This window comes from Patagioenas fasciata, chromosome 4 (assembly GCF_037038585.1).
Source record: "Patagioenas fasciata isolate bPatFas1 chromosome 4, bPatFas1.hap1, whole genome shotgun sequence".
Taxonomy (NCBI): domain Eukaryota; kingdom Metazoa; phylum Chordata; class Aves; order Columbiformes; family Columbidae; genus Patagioenas; species Patagioenas fasciata.
In genome coordinates, this window is record NC_092523.1 from 38,149,726 (window position 1) to 38,169,541 (window position 19,816).

The following is a 19,816-nucleotide window of genomic DNA, read 5'->3' on the forward strand; positions in this document are numbered from 1 at the left end:
CCTCAGCTGCAAAGCATTTTAGAGGAGGAGAGGGGCTTTCTTGCTCTTTGAAAATGACCCAAATAAGGATAAGACTGCAGTAACCTGATCTTGACTGCTGATAGACACAAACTCACATAGGAGAGAAGATTTATAGTGCTGTGGCCTGCAAATTAAGTTGAAGTTCAATAGGAGGCACAAATCCTAAGCAGAGTGAACTCCTCATATTTAATGATTACATGACTGCATTTCATTTTGTGCAACATGTCATAGGTAGGTGGAGGTGTTTGGCTTTTTTTTTTTTTTTCTCCTTATTTCATTTTATGGTCATTCAGTACATGAAATAGTCTAACTTTCAGGGCAGAGACAAGCAAAAAGGCAAATGAGTTCAGGTGTTCATCCACTGCATCTCTGCCTTTTTCCCAGAACAGACCTGCTGGTTGCCTGTTTACTAAGAGTATTAGAGCTTCTGGCAAATGTGCAATACAGTAAAGTTCACTTGCTTGCTTTCTTAAGTGGCATTGTGATTTTTTTTGTTGCCTTTTACCACTGTTTCCAAACTTTATTGGGCAAAAGATCAGCAGGGCTTTGAGAGTTCCCCATAAGCTCTTATACTGATCTCAAATTCCTATATTAAATGGCACAAAATAATGTTACTCTCTTAATTACAGAGACCACATTAGTGAAATAATCTATGATTAACAACATTGGAAACATTGAACAAGATCTGACTGGTTAATAAATGTCATATTTGCAGTCTTCCTCATTCCTTAGTGTTTTCTTCATAGCCAGGTTCGTTGGTTGAACTAGCTGGCTTGAATTAATGTAACTGTAATCCAGGCCTCATATCAGAAACAAATTATTGCAAAGTGGTAACTTGACATCCAAAACAAGCACACAATATATTAACTCATCTGCGACAGTAATAAAAGTATGAAGTATAATTCATACTGAAGTATGAATTATAGTAATAGATCATAATATCAGTGTTTGTTTCACAAACAGGCACACATTATTTAAATACAAGTTTTAAGTATAACTGTGTTGAAATTTGAAACATACACTTTTGCTTTTTGACTCCTTGCCAGCATCTGAAAAAAATACCCAGACTTGTACTTTGTTTCCATTATACACTCGAAAGTATTTAGCATTGTTATTGTAAGGTTATTTTAGGTCAAGTTCTTGTTTTAATAGAAAAATTAAATAGAAAGAGGAAGAGTTCAGGGACAACCACAGATACTATCTTTGTATAACTTCTATTTTTCAGTTAACAAATCTGTGAAGAAAAATGCTCCTGCTTTTTAGGTAGATGTGGCTTGTGGTTTAATGCTCTATTTCTGTTAAATTTTTTTAGTCAAATAGGGACTATTTCTGTTCTTTTTCCTTTAAGAATTATCATAAACATGCAGGCTGTAATGTGTTGCATAGATAGATGCACTATCGAGTGTACGTGTATCCCCACTGACCTCAGAGAGTGGCTAAAGGGGTTTGCAACTTGGACAAAGTATGTTCTCATTTTCAATATAGTCACCATATAACATACATAAACAAACCTCTCTCAGGTTTATTGCATTAATGAATAAGGTGAGAAAGAGTCCTGGGTAAGACAACAGTGAAGCTGATCATCACCCAATTCTGAATTGCCACCTCAAGCTGTCAGCATGCAGCAGGTTATAACAAGCAGATTTAAATAGAGGAAAGTATTACTGTATTTTCAAAAGCAAATATAAAAAAGTACTAAAGACAAATCTGTGACTACAGCCAGGCAATATGTTACATCTATTCAAGAATTACAGTAGAATACTTTCTCTTCAATAGCATTCATTATTCTTTCATTGTCTTTTGTGAAAAATAGTCCAATTAAAAGTAGTTGCAACAACATAAACAGAAGTTAAAAGATATATAATTGTAGGAATTAAATATCCCATTGAGAAATGGCAGTCTCAATGCACACAGATTTCTACACTGTGGTAATATAAACGCTCACGTTATATTAATGCCCACATTTTTTTTTTCATTTCTTTAGCTGTTACAGACCGCCATGTACAGTCCGAACAAAACGCTGTGATGCTGGATTTTATTTTAGTGAAGAAGTGTGCCGCTGTGTACCCACATATTGGAAAAGACCACATATGAATTAGTGAAGAGGGCACTACTGGCTATTTTGGTGTACATTTTTCCATTAGAACAAAAGAACTGAAACTTTGCTAATCTTTGGAATTAAATGTTCACCAGAGACCCTGTGGGGCTTTCAGAGACAGACACATTTTGCTTTTCTCAAGATGTGGAAAGCAGATGTAGAAAATAACTGGGGTTCATGTTTTGTAAAGAACTCAATAAGGACTTATTTTCTGCCAATGACCAAACAGCCTAGGTTCTACTTCTTGTGATTTTTTTTTTTAAGAGATAATGACTATATAATTTATTTCCACTAAAACCATTGTGCAGCCTTTCTGTTTATAGCAGTAACAATTGTTAAAGCTCACTGTGATCAATATTTTTATATCATGCAAAGTATGTTTAAAATAAATTTGAAATTGTATTATATAATGGTGAGAACATTTAATCATCTGCCTATAGAAAGGAACAATTCAGCAGCTTTATTACCAGAGTTCTTAAAAAGAGGGAAAGCAGTTAAAAGGAAGCATTTTTATGAAAGGAAGACTACAGACATTTCCTTATACCTGTTCTATATGTCATTTGAAATAGTTATACTTTGTGATACCCAGTGATATTTCTGTCTCTAGAATGAAGCTAGCAAAGCAAGACCAATTAATAACTAATGAAAACATTGGAGATCCTGTACATTGTCCCAGGATAAGGACTGAGTTTAAAGGACAGCAACAACTACTCACATTCCGATATATTTGCCTTTTCATTTCTTTCTAATATTCCTAAAGAATAATATAGAATAATGTCTATTTCTATTATGAAAGAGGAAATGCCAGCTATGCTTTTTATTTACTACTACAGGCTATATTGTAAAATTTACAACTAAATAATTAAGAATGCTTTGATGCACTTTGCTTTTTCATATAGTCAATCAGGTATCTTGATCAACAATGTATGTATGTATGTGCAAAAATGATTTGAAGGAAAAAAAATACAATGTGTATACCAAGGGGGACATGAAAGGACTTCCACCAGTCTGTTGTGGATTGACATAATCTCTACATAAAATTTGTCAGGACTTCTCTTTACTAAAGAGATTGCAAAATGGAACATCTCCAACTCTAAAAAGAGGTAAGATTTTTAGCTTGCATGGGAAGAGGAATGTGCATAGAACAATCTAATTAAAGTTAAAATATTTCAGAAATTGGAAGGATGTTGTTAAATTATAGAAACTTTATTGTGTGCAGAAGTGAAACAAGCAAAGCAGCAAAGCAAGATTTTTGTAACAGGATGGGGCAGATATGCAAAAATAATTTTAGAGGTCCTTAGTCTGAAGTGCTGGTTTCTAAGCAACTATCTTAAAAGAGTTATTTGTGAAATAGTGCTTTTTCCTACTATTTCCTAGAAAGTTTTTCTGGGGGGTGGGGTGCGTTACTTTTCTAGATTCTTGCATATTTAGATATCAGAGTTCCTAAACTGAATGAAAGTTGCTTTTAATTACTCAGTTCCCTATGGTGGGTTGGGTCAATCTAAGAAGTAAGGCAGGATGAGAGACACTTCGAGAGTTCACACTTTCCACTGTATGTTTAGTGTCCTCAACGCTCTTCCTAAGAGGCCAGCTATTCATTATCTAAATAGGAAAACAGAATGAAGTTTAGACATACAAATACTGTGGAATCTCCTTACTACTATATTGCCTCAGCAATCAAATGCAAGTAGAACTCTGGATGACAACATAACATTGAGATACAACTACACAGTTCCCCTGGGTTGGATTAGTAGTTACGCAAATCAAGTGTCTAAACTGGCATTGTCAATCTAATATCAAGAAGTTAATAGTCAAAACTTCCTTGAGTATTACTAAAGGTGCAGGCATCCTCTTCTATGTGCCAGCAGCTTGAAAGAAACATAAAATAGCTTAAGAAATCAGTTAAAGAGCAAACTTTAATGAAGACCAGTTTGAGAAAACAAACTGTAGATGAAGCTCACAAAATAAGTTTTTTAATTTCTACAGAAGAGAAGCAGCATGGGAAGGACAAACCAAATCTGAAACCAGGAAGAGAGTCTAAGTAAGCCAGTATCTAACAGATAAAATATGTGCCTGTGGTTAAAAAGGAGGAGAGCACAAGTGAAGACAGAGCAAAACTGCATTCCAACAAGTAATTCTATGTAGATTATAAAAAGTGCACGTTACAGTACTGTGCAAATAAAAACCAGCTAAACTGAGCAACTCTCACTTCACATGTCTGAACTATTTGAAAGGAATTCATGAAAACTGAGCTAATAAAACCATTCTGGCTAGGCAGATATTTGGATTTCTACTGAGCAATGCTGCACTCCAAAATCATAAAAACCATCAGAGAAGGGAAGGGGAGTTTGAAAATGAGATCACTGAACAGGAAGCTCCAACTTTATTACAAACACCAGCATTCAATAAGAATGACTTTTTCTCAGTTTCTTAACTTTCCAAATACGGAGAGCTCTGGACACAAAGGATGTCGATCAATAAGTAAAAGCAAGATTTAAAGAAAGCAAAGACCCGACTTCTAAAACTCGCCACAAATCAGATATTTGTCTGAGCAAGTGACTGGTGAACCGTTCTCAAGGGTTTGCAGATGAGTAGAATGTTATATGGAAGCACTTAATAGCATTTTCTGGTAATCAGGCTCTCCAATTTTGCTTTACATTAAAATAGCTTTTTATTATTATTATTTTTACAATGCATTATACACAATACAATAAATATCACAATTATTATCATTAGTACAGACTACAGATTACCCATTGTACATGATAAAGTGTGATTCTATTTATCTCAGTTCTGTCACAAAATCATCTATATTTAAGCAGGTGTTTATTAGTGGAGAAATACAGAGTGGTGGCATAATCTGCATAGCAGGTCTTCTTTGCATCTCTTATGAAAAATAGCTGTTAGACTTACACCATTTTCAGTTTTGAAGTGTTATTTGTTTATATTTTCCTTGCAATTTTCATCTTCCTTTTGAATCTTAATTCAGAATTCTGAAAATATACAACAGAGAGACTGTGCAGCTCAAAAGATGATCTAAAATGTAGGTGATAAGGCGATACACAAGTCATTCTGCATTGACGCTGAATAAAAAGTTTATGTGGTTATTTGTGTAAAAAACATATACCTTCTACAAATTACAGGGGAGGGGGAGAGTGTGTAACTTCTGTAAATCACATTTAATAATAAACAGACATACTTGCATTTTATCAGGAATTTACAACAGTTTCTATACTCTTAATATTGTACTGTATGGAAACTACAGATTATGCAGAACAGCCCCTTTCTAAATTTATTAACAGAAGGACATACTATTTACACTATGTGTTGTTAGTCTGCTGACTTGTTTGTTTAATTCATGTTGAACAAGACAGTAAATCAATTATCTTAGTTCTATTTGAAAGATCAGCATGAAATCTTGTATATGTACCATATCATCTTGAAAGGTTTAGTATTAGGACTGCTTTCAATATTCTAATTTTCAGTCTTCTGATCTCAGTGACAACTCCAGATGTCCTTGAGTTGTAACATCCGTGTCTCTCTGATTTTATGGAAGGTAACTATCACATCTGTGCTAAAAGGTAGGAATGGAAAAAGTTATGCAGCCAAGTAAGCACATCAACAGATTAGCCTGCCTGAGGAGCATATTTTTTAAAATATTTTTAAATATTTTTAAATAATATATTATTTAAATATTATTTAATTTTTTAAATATTATGTAATTTTTACGTTATTTAGGGGTATAAAAGGTTGTCCTCAAGTAGAAAAGTGTAAAGGTGATCAACTTGGAATTTGCAGATCTTCTGTAATTTAGCCAGTATGCTATAGTAATAATTTTTAATATTATAGGATTTTTATTGTAAAAATGAAAATAATAGTTGATAATTTCTTTGATAGCATCCTTTTGTTTTCTTTTCTCATTTCAGATAAAACTTCTGGGAAAGAACACAAAACAACCTTCTGATTGAGTGATGAAATACTGAGATCAAATGGACCAGGTATTTAATTTTTTTAATGTAGTAAATGTGAAGGACTAATAAAATAAGGCCAGTTTAATCCAGGTTTAAGACTCCAGATTACACTAGAGTTCTTAAAAGCTCTAGACAGATCAAAATATTTTTATAGAAAGACATATCTGGACTTATTTCTCACATATCACTGTTACCTCTAACCTTTTCCTTTCCCTTTTAGATCAAATCTCTCACTAAAAATGGCATTGCTTTCCTCTCTATTACCATGAAGACATCTTTCCTCTCTCTACGTAAAATAATCCTGCCAACAAGGGGGCTAATCTGTTTTTACTTGTCTAATGATAGTCCTAACTATAAGTATACGAAAGAACAAGTGTTAAAAAGAAGTTTCACATTCACATTCCAGGTGTGCAAAACCCATCTGCCCAAGCAGTTCAGAGCCTCTCAAAACAAACTTGCAAATAAAAATAACAGATGCAAAAATCTCCCTAGAAAATTACACCTGAAACATAAAAGACAATTTATTATATCACCCTCCCTTGTAAAAGACACAGGCTTTAATCTTGCTGGATGCTGTCTCTTCAGTCTAAAACTGTATTCATGCAGTCCTCAGTCAAGTCCAGTGCGGCATTTTGGAACTAAATTAAGCCTTGTAATTGAGTTTATGTTCATTTCATTCGCACTTTGTGGAGAAAAGCCGGGACTCGAGGGCAGGTAAGGAGACTTTTCGAACATACCACAAAAAATCTGACGCCTGTGCTTATGCTTAGCACAGACATACCCACCTCTGTCCTTTAGATCACTGTGAAGACAGAGGAAATGTGGTCACAGGATCCTTCCCAGAAGGATAAAACCATTTTTAAGGACAGATAGTATTTGTAAGCTCAGGTTGCCTTTATAAGTGTGCTTTTCACCAGCCTGCACTCTGTCCAGTAATTTAGATGCAGAGAGGTACTGAGTCACGGAACACTTAGGCTCCACTTAGTCCGTGGTTTAACGTCAAGGTGGATACTACATTGCTTTCAGCTGTTCCAGTCAGTTTTTAATAAACCATTTAAGAGATAAGTATTTTAAAATACAGCAAATAACCTGTTACTGAAGCACTAAAATACCTTGGATTTGTATTTCTTTCACAAACACAAAAAAAAAGCCCCAAATAACACCCATCCCCCGCCCTCCTCAAACCCAAAAAACAAAACAAAACAAAACAAAATCCCCACACCCTGAACACTACATAAGCATATGAGCAGCCACACTGCCTGAAAGCTTATCTGGAATGAAACTCAAGTAAAATTAAGGCAAGCTTAAAAAAGCAAATGCTGAAATATTTTTCTGAGCCTAAATCAAGTCAGTTACATCCATTAGAGGAAGATGTAGTACTAACATTTACCTTCATTTCCAAACTATGAAAAAATACAGACAAGTGTTTAGCTACTGAACATCTACCATTTAATATTTTGCTTTATTAGTTACTTGTCATTGTTCTTTAAAACATATAGGAAGTATATCTTATATTCTTTAACTGTAATTTATTTTGAAAAATACTTCAAAAATTACTATTTTTATTTTAGTAAGTCTAACAATTATATAACAAAAAGCCTGTAAATAACCAACAGGTTAATAAAACTTCACCTGTTACAGCCCACAGTCCCACCTCAGTTATTCACAAGCCAGGGTCCTGCAGAACACTGGATGCTGGTTCCTAAACCAACATGATCTCTCTGAATGGTTTCAGGCTGGGGATGCAGCTGCAACCACCAGTGCTGCCCAGATCCTGGCTTCTTCTGTGACTTACACACAGGACAGCTTTTTGGACCTGCTTTTAGCTTAGACTCAAGGTCATCTGTATTAGGTGGCATCTCAAAGTCTCAAAATCAATACTCAGGAAAGCAAAAATGAATAAATTACTAAATAAACAAACAATTCTTTTGGCCTCTGAGAAGAACACGAAGAAGAGGTTAGCTAAAGGCAAGTCAAAACCATTACGTCTGCAGGAGACAGCTTGTTGCTGACATCACTGATTCTTCTGATTTAAAGGGTAGTATTCATTTTACTGGCATCACTGTAAGACTGTGATCAGGCTTCAGTCACAAGGCCTGGTAAATGTCATCCAGCACTCTTGTTCCTCCCAGAACTGCATATACTCATGAATATAGTATCATTCTACCTCAAAATTCTTTACATTTACCAAATAGGTAGCTATAGCTGTTAGAACATGTTATGAAGACATCATCCATAACTTTTGTTACTGTGTTTACACAAAATGAAGCAACACATAGCTACTAGAATTCCTCTTTGCTTTTCAAGAGAGTGAGCAATACTGCAAAGCTCTAAGCAAACCTCATAGAAAAGAACTGAAAAAATAAGACAGAGAAAATTAAACATCCCACCATTAATGAAGTGTTAATTGAGATTAAGTGCATTTGAAATAACCCCCACTGACAGAAAAACTGGTTTATATAAGGTTAAGGAAGTTTTAAACCAGATAGTTTAGACCAAATTGTGGTCTCTTAACTATACATTTCCTGCTGTGGGAGTTTGCAACATGGTGAATGCCAAGCCAAAACTAATTAAGCCTTAGAAATACTTATGAGTCAGCACTTAAAATTTCCTTATTTATCACTGGAGAATCTGTAAAGAAGAAAAACAAAGGACACATAGAAGAAAAATACATAAGGAATTAGATCTACTATTGAATTTATAGTCACTGTGAGCAGTAACTAAATACTAAACTTAGATCATAAAAATCCTCATTCATTTGACCCAATTCATAGGAAGCGAGTTTCCAAAGTAAGTTTCCCTACCCTAAAGATGCACTTCTGCAAATGTCTGCAGTGCAGTGTATCTATATGCCTAAACTCCATCAAGATAGATACAATTATGACATCTCTACTTACCTTTTCCAGTAAAATCTGGTAGATATTCATAAAGTGCTAACATCTTTCTGCCCAAAACACATGGAAAATGTTCTCTTACGCCCTTCTGTTTGAGTTGTTATACTTTGTATGAAATAAGGAAATAAGAGTGTGGCCAGAAATGGAAAATATACTATTCTAAACTACTGTTGTTGATGTTAAAGGGCAAGACCTGGATTCCAGTATTATTTAATTGGCCATCGTGTTCTTGTAACATGCCAGCAGATGTTAGACAAGGGACTAAACTGTCCTGGATGTTATCACTTGCTGTTCCTTTGTAGTTCTGGAGACTTGACAAGTATGGAAATTAATACTCTTCATCTAGTTCACGTGACTAATTCCCATTTCTCATTTCTGCCATGTTTCTCTTATCTAGGATATGACATGTTTTGGTTTTTTTTGGTTAAGAAAGTCTTACTGCTGTGAATTACAATTGTTGTACAATGTACAAAAATCCTCCACATCTTAATGTCCTTTTTGCTGGGGTTTCATTAATTTGTAGGGTAAATTGACACAGTTAGAACTTGTTTATACTTAAATTTCTATCTGCCTTGTTCAGTCTTGCGTGGTGTGCACTTGATTATTTTAGAGCATTTCTTGCTTTACTGTTTATATGATTATTTAATACTTCATGTACTTAATTGAAAGCAATAAATTGCCATTTACTAAGCTATCATGTTCACATTTAGTCAGTTATAAACACAGAAAGAATTCAGAAAAGAAAAAAGCTTTGAACAACAAAAAAACCCCACTCTTTACTTAAACTGCAATGGTTTAAAATCTATTAAAGATGTGAATAAGACAGTAGTAATTCATCTTATGTCAGTAATGAAAGTCAAACCATTCAGGAAATTCTGAAATCTAAATGGCAAAATACTGCGTTGGTTAAGCATCAATCCCCAAGATTATCAGTATTTTCATAGAATAAACTCAGGACAAAAGTCAAGATGAGTTCCAATCTGACCAGTACAGTAACACATATTTGGCTGATTGCTATAACCTCCCTGTCAGTCCTGCAGGGAAACTACCCTGAACCATTGCAAAACTCAATGGTGCAACTGTCATTTCGTGGACATTTTGACCAATTTGCATGGTAAGCACTGTATCTACCGCTAATGTTACAAAAGAAGCTTTCTTGAAATAACTTTCAGAAGGATATATAAATGCTCATACAAACTAAGAGCACATTTTATTTTAGTGTTTGATATGAAAGAGTGAAACACAGTCATATTCATGGTACTTATCAATAATACGATATCATTGACACCAGTCATTTTGGTGGGGTGTTTTGAGGTGTTTAGTGTTTAACTTGTTCCTCTGTGAGAAAAAGGTTGAAAATCCATTCTCATCTTTTTACTTCTCACCACACACTTTGAATACTAAAGAAAATACAGGATTCTCAGGGAAGTGGCGAGAGTCACAGGAGGTAGCAATTCATTTAGTGGGCTTGAAAGATACTGAAATTGAGTTTGTTGAGACATGAGAGTTCTACACACGGCCCATGAATCCATTATAATTCTTCTTTGCATTGTTTCTGGTGAAGCTATCAGCTAAATTAGAAAACCATTTAATTTGACATTATCTTGCAGTAAAAAAATAAAATAAAATATGCAGCAATCAGATAACACATTCTGCTTGCGTATCTTGAAAATTCACATATGCATTGATACTTAGCACATGTCCAAATTTATCTTAGCTGAAATGAGGAAAAATATAATTGTCTTTCAAAGTCAAAACTGATAGTCTGGAATTGATGAGAGCTGATCCATCCTGCCTTTAAAGCTCTGGAAGTATGTTTTTCCCCTTTGAGGATGTGACATCTTGCTTATTTATTACTTGCACTGCATATATTTTATTTTGTCTTTACACCAAAGAAAACAATCATCAGTTGAAACTGTCATTTAGAAAACATTTTAGTAAGCAGAAGAAGTTATTCAGCTGGATCCTTCCAGCTACTGAGTCACACTGTGTATGACAATATCAAATATTCCCTCAATGCATTAAAAAAAATAATACTGCAAATGCCATTTTTTTCTTTAGTTAGAATTCTAATCAATCCTGGTTTACTTTTAGATTATGCCAATTATTATTCATCTCTACCAGAAATCTAATCTCCTTCTCCTGCCAAAATAAAACATAGAAAAACCATGTTAAACATATTCTCTAGAGATACTTAACTGCAACTAAGATAGAGTACACTGCAAGGCTTTCATATTACTCAATAAAATCCTGGTTCCAGTGCTATTCACATATTCCATGATTTTTCATCAAATGAAAACAAATAGAAACATTGAATGACAGTTGCATCGAAAAATAAAAACAATAGAAGTGGCTTTTTGTTCTTGCACAAGCCTTTTCAGACCAGCATTATGCTGTTTTCTAAACAGTCCATAAGCAGACTAATTCCTGTGGCAAGAAGCAAAAAAGACATAACCTCAATTTCACTGCAAACCTTCATGGGGATTAAAAATGCCTGAACTGATGCACAACCCGGTATTAAGATCTGGTGTCCAACACTAGTGAGACAAGTAGTCTCACTATATATCATATATAGCTCATATATTGTATACAATTTACTTATAGTCTGATCCCCTATAATATTAACAGTACAGCCTCTGGCCAACATTTCCGACCCATTTCTATTCTTTTCCCACCGTTACTCTTTCAGTGAGGAACACCAATATCTTCACAGGAGCGGAGCAACCATCTCCTTGCTGGCTTAATTAGGTTCATGCACCCTTCTAAATGGAATCTCAAAACCCCACATCTATACACACCTTACTAAGAAACAAAGTTCTTCCTTTATTACAGAACTTCATAGCCAGTTTACCTTCAGTGCCTAACTCAAACACCAGACACAATCCCAACTGGTTGCAAGAAGATACCCACATCCAACAAAATCCGTATCACAGTCCAGTTCTTGAGAAAGAGAGAGTAGTTGTCTATGGAAGACAAACAGAAAGACAGTGAGAAGAATAATGCGTAACAGTCCCAGACCAGTAGTAAAACCATCTTTTCCTCTTCTTACAAGAGTGCCAGAATAGTAGCTCAGGAAGGCACTTTTTTTTTTTTTTTTTTTTTTATGTATGTGCATATAAATAAGGTTAGAAAAATATCAGAGATTTGAGTTTTGAAATGAAGGGAAATATGAGGAAAAACTGTTGTTTTGGACTGCTTCCTATTATGTTAGGTAAAATACAATTACAGATAGGAAGAAAAAAAAAATATTACCAGAAATAGAAAGTATCTTCAAATATAATAATTTCCTTACAATAAAGATAACATGACTTTACCCTGAGCAAAGAAATGAGTGCTGTACTAGGTCTCTGAGATTATTGGTCATGTTCTGATACTGCAGCAATTCCCAAAACTTTTCAAGTGTGTCCCCTTTTTTCCCCATGATGCAGCATCTCCTCCCAGTACGTATTATGAATGATCTAGGGGAGACCTATTTATTTACCTGCCAGTAAGAGATATGTCCCATCATTGTCTTTTTAGTCACTGGCTGATTCTCTGTGCTAGATATTCTCCCCAAAACGACACGGTTTGCTCTTTGCCTGATGATCGTACCACAGTCAATGTCATGGCACACAGCCTCTTGTTTACTCCTTCTGTCTCCCATACTAGTAAGCTGTCGTGAAGAAGACCTGAACATAGCATCCCATAGTTTTTCTCCTAATAAAGTCGCACCATCTCAAAATTGAGCTCAGTGATTCAGAACTTCAGGTATTTGCATTGCGGGACTGATATTTAGCATCTTGTCTAATTCAACTCACCTTCTCTTTGGAAAGATGTGATAATGAAAATATCAATCTTCCATGCTACTCTACATATGCCCTCTCTCACTTTGAATTAATTATTCAGCAGCAGACATCAAGCTCTCAGTTCTTTTCTCTTAATTATGAATTTCTAAATTCATGTAGCTGGATGAGAAAAATTGCTCTACTTAATGTAGTTTTACCTTTCTGATTTCATTTTAGGTACTACTTGCACATTAATTACAACTGAAGACTGAAAGATACACAGTTGGGCAAAAAATTTTCATTAAAATGTCTGAATTATCTTGATTGTATAGGACTTAGATACCCTGACAAATTAATAAGTAGTTTCAGTTCTTTTCAGTAAATGGCAGTCTGTACAAGTATTTCTGAGCTCATTTACTTCCCAAGTACGAACTTGTATAGTAGCTGCCTATACAGGATATGTAATTCCAGCCCTCTTTCCACGCAACACGGTAACGCTCTACAACTGGAGGATGAAAACAGGAAACACAATTACTTTGGATCAAAGCCCTCAACGTTTTATTATGTGGTAGGAATGTAGGAAAACTACGTGATGTTGTACTCTGTTCATTAGTATAATATTTGCACAGCAGTCAAGTAACCACTTATTCCCAAGTGAATGACTGTGCCAACAGCATTTTTTTAAGAAAGGAAGTCTACGTCTTGATTTTTCAAATGCAGCTTCTGCCACCACCAGATTACATGCTGTGTTAAGGGCAGGAGAACTTACCTTAAAACCCAAGACTACCAAGGATCATATATGGACCACGCCAACAATAACTGATTCAAATATAAATAAGGAATTAATAAGCAGAGATTACAAACTTATTATATTGCTCATTCTAACAGGAGTTACGCTGCTTGACATGGAAAATACAGTATGCATCCTGTACCTGTAGAATGACCACTTAGCTTCTCATCCATATAGAACATATCAAGTAATTTTAAGAATCCTTTTATTTAAGACTAAAAACAAGTCTATTAAATATTGTGTGTTTGTCATACAAAAGTCTTTTTCTTTAAGTATAAATTAACTGCATATTTGACACTTCTGCAACACTTAAAATGCTTTCTAGAAATATTTATTAATAGTAAGCCTAGGAATGCTAATTATGCATCAGCCACCATTACAGAACAACATATTTTCCAACAATTACTGTGTTTATTATTTAATCCAGTTTAACCCTGTATTTGGAATAAGAAATAACTGTGCATTCTCATTTTCTGCTTCCTAGTATTGGCAAACATCGGCTTCTTAAAAAAATCTGCCAGTAAGATCTGATAGAGCAATAACAGTGCAACCCCAATATGTGCCAAGTGGCTCCAGAAATATTTCTAATTGGTTAAAGTATATATAAAAAAAAAATCCACGGGAAATATCAAAAAACTTAGTTACGTGACATTACTGTTCCACTCCAAAATACTCAATCCACCAACTCTACAGACAATTGTTGGTATTGTCAGGTAAAGTCAACTTGTCTTTTTATGTTTTATGAATAATGACATTTCCCCCTAACCTAGATTGTCTTAAGGGGACAACAGGAAGAGAGGCCAATCTGTCAGACTCAAGTACAAAACTTTTTACCATGTTATCTGAAAATAAAAACTCATTATGAACCACACACCAGTCTATGCTTCTTAGGTGACCTGAATGGCTTTATCAAAGCTAAAGTGCACCTGACTAACTAAGTTTTCTCTGTCATCAGATTACAGACTCTGACAATGGGAGAGCAACGGGTGTCATTTACATTAATTTTAACAAGACTTTTGACACAGGGTCTCATAGCACCCTTGTAGCTGAACCAGGAGAGAAAACTCAGCTGGCTAGCTCAACTGCCAGGTTACTCCAGAGTCAGGAGTTGTGTCCCGTTGTTATCTCTGTCTAGGGTTCCTGCAGGATAGAATGTTCTATTTTGTACATAAATCTCAGCAAAACTCAAAGCAGTATTTTACTATAAAAACCTTCCCTTTTCTAGTTATTCCTACGATTTCCATCAGAAATAATCCTATATTGAATGTGTGAGCCTTTTAAAGAGCCACATAAGAAATATTTATACCTTAAACATCTTAATATTGCTGCATTTCATTCATTTATAGCTTCTATTCTTCTATTTCTTTATGCTTTTTTTCCCAGTAATTGTCAGCCTTTAATTAAGTCATATATTTTCTCCAAACAAGGTATTTTTAAAGTCACTTCATCCCTACTTCATTTACATTTTCAAAGAACAACATATGCTGTGTTTTTGATGGATACCTTGAGGAATTTTCTCATGTAAAACTTAAACCTGTTCGTAGGCAAAGTACCAGAATCATAGCTCACATCTATATTTTTGGAGAAACTATCTCACTAGCAAAGACAAATGATGAGCAATAGCTTAACAGAATATGAAATCTGAATATCTTTAAGGTTTTTTTTGTTGTTGTTAGAAAATCTATTTAGCTTAGTGATTGTCACTTTTTTCCTTTCAAAGTTTCTTCATTGGACACAAACACCTTCCCATATGTTTTACAGAATGGCACAGAAATTATACCCAGCTGTAGCAAAATGTACTTAAAAAAGAATAATATATTAAATCTCAGATTATTAGCAATTCTGTCAAACTATCAAGAGGAACTGCTTTTATTCATCCCATTTTATTTAATAAGAGAGATTATTTTATTACTGACCAGTCAAATCTGTTATATATGTATACGCTAATATTATTGAATAGTTGGTAGAATTTAAGGTGATTTCTGAGACTAAACATAGGTATTTCATGCCATTTTAGACACCAAGTATATCTGACATGTCAGTTCAGCCCCTACAGGTACAAATGCAGCACCTACAGGAGCTGTGGATTCACTTGGACATCTAAAATGCCACTGAACAGCTATACGTCTCTATTTATCTCTTTAGCCACCCTGAACTTTTGCTTTCTCAATTAACCCTTTTTAATGCTTTCTTTTATTTTTTTTTTTCCTCTCCCTGTCTGAGCTATTAAACTTTTCAATCATGTTATTAATGTAATTTAAATTTATGACTAAAATTTTGCTGTGTTCTTACCCTAAGCTGGTTCTGGTAAGTAGTTTTAATATTGTTTCATCTCTATAGTACTTGCCAATCTTCTAAATTGTAACCTAAGCAACCATGTTATTTTTATGCATATGTAGGAACACCTCTTGTGAGAAATACCTATTCTAAGAATATTCCCTTATATAATTTTTCATATTAACAACCTTCCCTGCAACTGACTCTAATCCCATGACTAACAATGTTTTGAGTCAATTCCATCATTGTTTGTATCTCCTGTTACACCTGAGAAGGCATTTGATCTCATACAATATGCAGCAGTTGCTATTGTTCTAAAAATTGACTCTATTGGCTTTTCTGTGTGAATGGTTTCTGAAAATTATGATGGTTGAATTTGTGGTCATCAGTCATTCTGAGAAAACTCATAAAATCCCAAGAGACTTGCAAAGAACAATCAATCCCTACATCAGGAAGCAAAAAGGAAGTGCCAACCCAGTGGAAATTTATTTATTACACGTTTGAAGTCTGCTGAAATAACAAAACGTGGGACTTAACAGTCAAACAGGGCATATACAAAGGCAATGGAATGAAATCTTATTTTCAACAAGGGAATGGTGGTTAAGTAACTATTGAAAATGGATTTTTTTTTAAAGGCACTCCTATAAAAGTTAAAAGAAAATGTGATCATATAAATTACATTAGGCATTGGTGAGAAACTTTCCTTGAACTACATCCTTGCAGGAAATTGGCTAAATGTAGCCCCTTGGTGCCAAGGAGGTCACGAGCTCTGCGTCAGTGCTAATTCATTTTTTTTGACCGCGTTGTGCTGGGAAATCCTGATTCCCAGTGCTGAAGGGTAAAATAGGATTTTGAACTCTATGGCATTATGCACATGATATGTCAAACATGAATGAATTTTATTTACTTAAACCTGTAAGGAGTATATGAAGATGGAAAATATTCCATATATTAGTAATCATTTTGTTTTGCAAAAGTGCCAGACAATTTTATCTTCTGAAATTAAAATTCCATTTGGAATGGAAATACTTCATACAATGCAATTTTATCTTTTGTTTCTGAATATATCACCCTATCAAACGAAAATTTTTGTAAAGCAAAAATAAACTCTAACCGCCTTTCAAGAATCTGTCAATGGCAAAGAGGAATTCACAGAAAAAGGTAATTTCTATTTATGAGGAGACTACTAAAATAATTTTATCTATGTGTGAGCACAATAGACACCAATACCACCCAATCAATAGGTTTTGCCTCAAAGTCAAAACTGCCATCTAAGCCATGCCTTCTCCTAAATAGAAAACAATTTTTAATGTAAGTCCTCAGATGTTGAGAAATATCTAGATAAAGATATCTCTGCATTTAAACATCATTGTTAAAAAATCTGTAAATTGCGTTCTCCAGATCAATCAGTAGAAGAGTGACAAAGAAATGTGACAAAGCCTATGGTAAAATATCCTCTAAAGTAAATGTTCATCATAATTTCAGCATGCTTTACTGAAACTGCAGTGCTCTCCACTAGCCTTGACTTTGGAATCTGCCAGGCTAATAAAATCAGATCTATTTTTGGAGCATTTCACATCAGAGGGAAAAGATAAAACTCTTTCCACCCATTATGCAACTGCCACACAGATGAGAATTCAGGACGTTGCAAACACGCTTTACACATTTTCAAGTCTTTGCAAAGCCTCCTTGAAAAGTCCCACCAGCTCTTCCACTGCTTCACCTCCTCCATGCATCAGCGTTATTTGTTTGTCTAGTCAGAGCTGTGCTGAACTACTTCTAATCTGATATAATCTAATCTTCCTCTGTAAGAGGCACTGGGAAGGGCATGCCACAAAAAGCCTCTAAAAAGTCATGAGTCGGTGTCTGTGTGTGAAGGCGCTGCAGGTGGAGAGCGCTGGAGAGTCATGCCTGAACTGTCTCGCGAGGGATACTCGTTCTGCACCCAGTGCCATCCACAAAGCAGCCTCCTGAAGTGACTCTTGCAGAATTTTGGACAAAAAAAAAAAATAATAATAAAAAAAAATGTTGGCTTAGGCAGCAGAGCACAAAGTAGTTTAGAAGAGGTATGAGATCTTTTCCTAGAGCTGAAATGCTGTGGCAGGGAGTGCAGTAGAACACACAGGAGTTCTTAGGGTTAGGACGTGTATGAATCATCAGCAATAGGGAGGGTTAATCTCTCCACAAAGATATTTACTGTCCCAGTTTCTGGAGAGAGACAAAGTACATCTCTCTCTACCATAGCAAAATATATAATTTGGGGTAACATTCGGGAAGAAGCTGACTGCTAATTGCATACAGAAGGTGATCTCCCTTTCTCTATGTGGTGCTTCCATATTGACATGCAGATAATTTCTGGACTTCCATAATTTCAGGACAGACTGAGCAGTAACTCCTGCATCCCCAGGACTTTCCCTATATGAAGTCACTGGAATCAGTGCAAATTTTTTTTTTTTAATGGAAACAAATCAAACTCCTCGACTGAAAACTTGACAGCAATTATGTTTTTAATAAAAACCTCTTTCTAGCCAAAAATGTAAAATGGCGATCAGATTTACAACAAGCTTTAAGAGAATATCTTTCTGAGAGAAGATTATGGTATAGCCAGTGTCACAGTGAAAACAGTGATTTAGACAACATCTGCAAAGAAGAATCTAAGTCTACCAGCACATTTAGCATGATTATGGTGTCAATACAGACCCGTTTTAAAAATGGAAATAGGTCAAATTATCATCCAATGGTTTCTTCTACATATCAAGATGATGTATGACATTTACACTAACAATATTATGTCCATAAGGCTTTCAAGCCTTTCATCAATACACTTTAAAGATGTAAGGAAAGTGTCCACATTTACAGAATTATGTGCTCTAGTCATTTAAAATCTGTCTATTTTCTGTTTAATGATGCAGAGCAAGTAATTTTATGTCTATCTGCTAGCATGGTCAACAGATTTTCTTGCGAAAGTATCGAGGCAAACAGACCAAACAAGGGATTGTTTTGCTACTGGCTGGCCTGCTTCAGTCTACGTGAAAATGGTAAAAAGGTACTGTCAGAGAAGGCGGGTGTTTTAGAAGACTTACCATATGAATCATCCTAAGCAAGCAAGAAGAAAAAGAAAAAATATATGGGAGAAAACCCAGCCCTTAGTTAAAATGTTGTGAAAGCTTTTGTTGGCCAGTCTTCTGTCCTCTCTCTGAACTGTCGGTCAAAGAAATAGTAGTTCAGAGCTGATGGCTTTTCTCCACAGTGTCACCTGAAACAAGAGGTAAATTCTGCCTTTGGAAAGCTGATTTTCTCTGAGCTCCCTGGAGAAAAAGAGTTTCTCAGTGTAGTCAGTGGAGTGACTTACATTAATAACCAGTGTTTATAATGCATTCATAATACAGCCTTTAGTACCTCTCTGGGCCTCAACAATCAATTCTTGCTTTAAGAGCAGTAGCAGTGCAGCTCCTATGTTTTGAGGACCTGAGATCCGCATTCAATCCCACAAATGAGAGCACTGGAAGGCAGGTCAGTTCAGCAGGCAAGCAACAGGCCATTTATTATTGTTTTGCATTCCATTAGTAGTCCAAGAATCACATTTAGGAGGCATTAGGTTACAGTAGGAAAAGCAGTGCCAGCTGTTTGTAAATCTTTACATAGATCATGTCTTTTGATGAGAGACAAAGTGTTTATGTAGCACCCTATGCAAGGTAAGGGATGTTCCCTGGAGGGGAACTTCCTCTGGGCATCTGGTCTCACCCCCAGAATCAAAGTGACCCAGCAAAAATAAGTTTAGGAGTCCACAGAACAACAATTCTTGCTCTCCCCAGTGCAAAACAAGCCATAAAACACTCCAGTACTGCAAGGCAAGTTTCAAGTGTTCAATACAAAACACAAACCACAGTGACCATAGTCAGCACAAGAGGCATATGCTTTATGCTTGAACAGCATTAGTTGGGAAGATCAGAAAATACCTAATCATGTTACCAGAATTAGAAGTTATCTTATCAAAGGTT

At 35.2% G+C, this 19,816-nt stretch overlaps 1 protein-coding gene across 1 annotated transcript in view; it reads left to right on the forward strand.

The window, feature by feature from the left end:
• Nucleotides 1–3,116, forward strand: part of VEGFC (vascular endothelial growth factor C) — a 76,708-nt gene extending 73,592 nt beyond the window's left edge. Inside the window, 1 exon segment of the mRNA XM_065836939.2 lies at nt 2,006–3,116. Within this exon segment, the coding sequence (XP_065693011.2) occupies nt 2,006–2,120 (115 nt within the window). The 3' untranslated portion in view covers nt 2,121–3,116.
• Nucleotides 3,117–19,816: the final 16,700 nt, after the last annotated feature.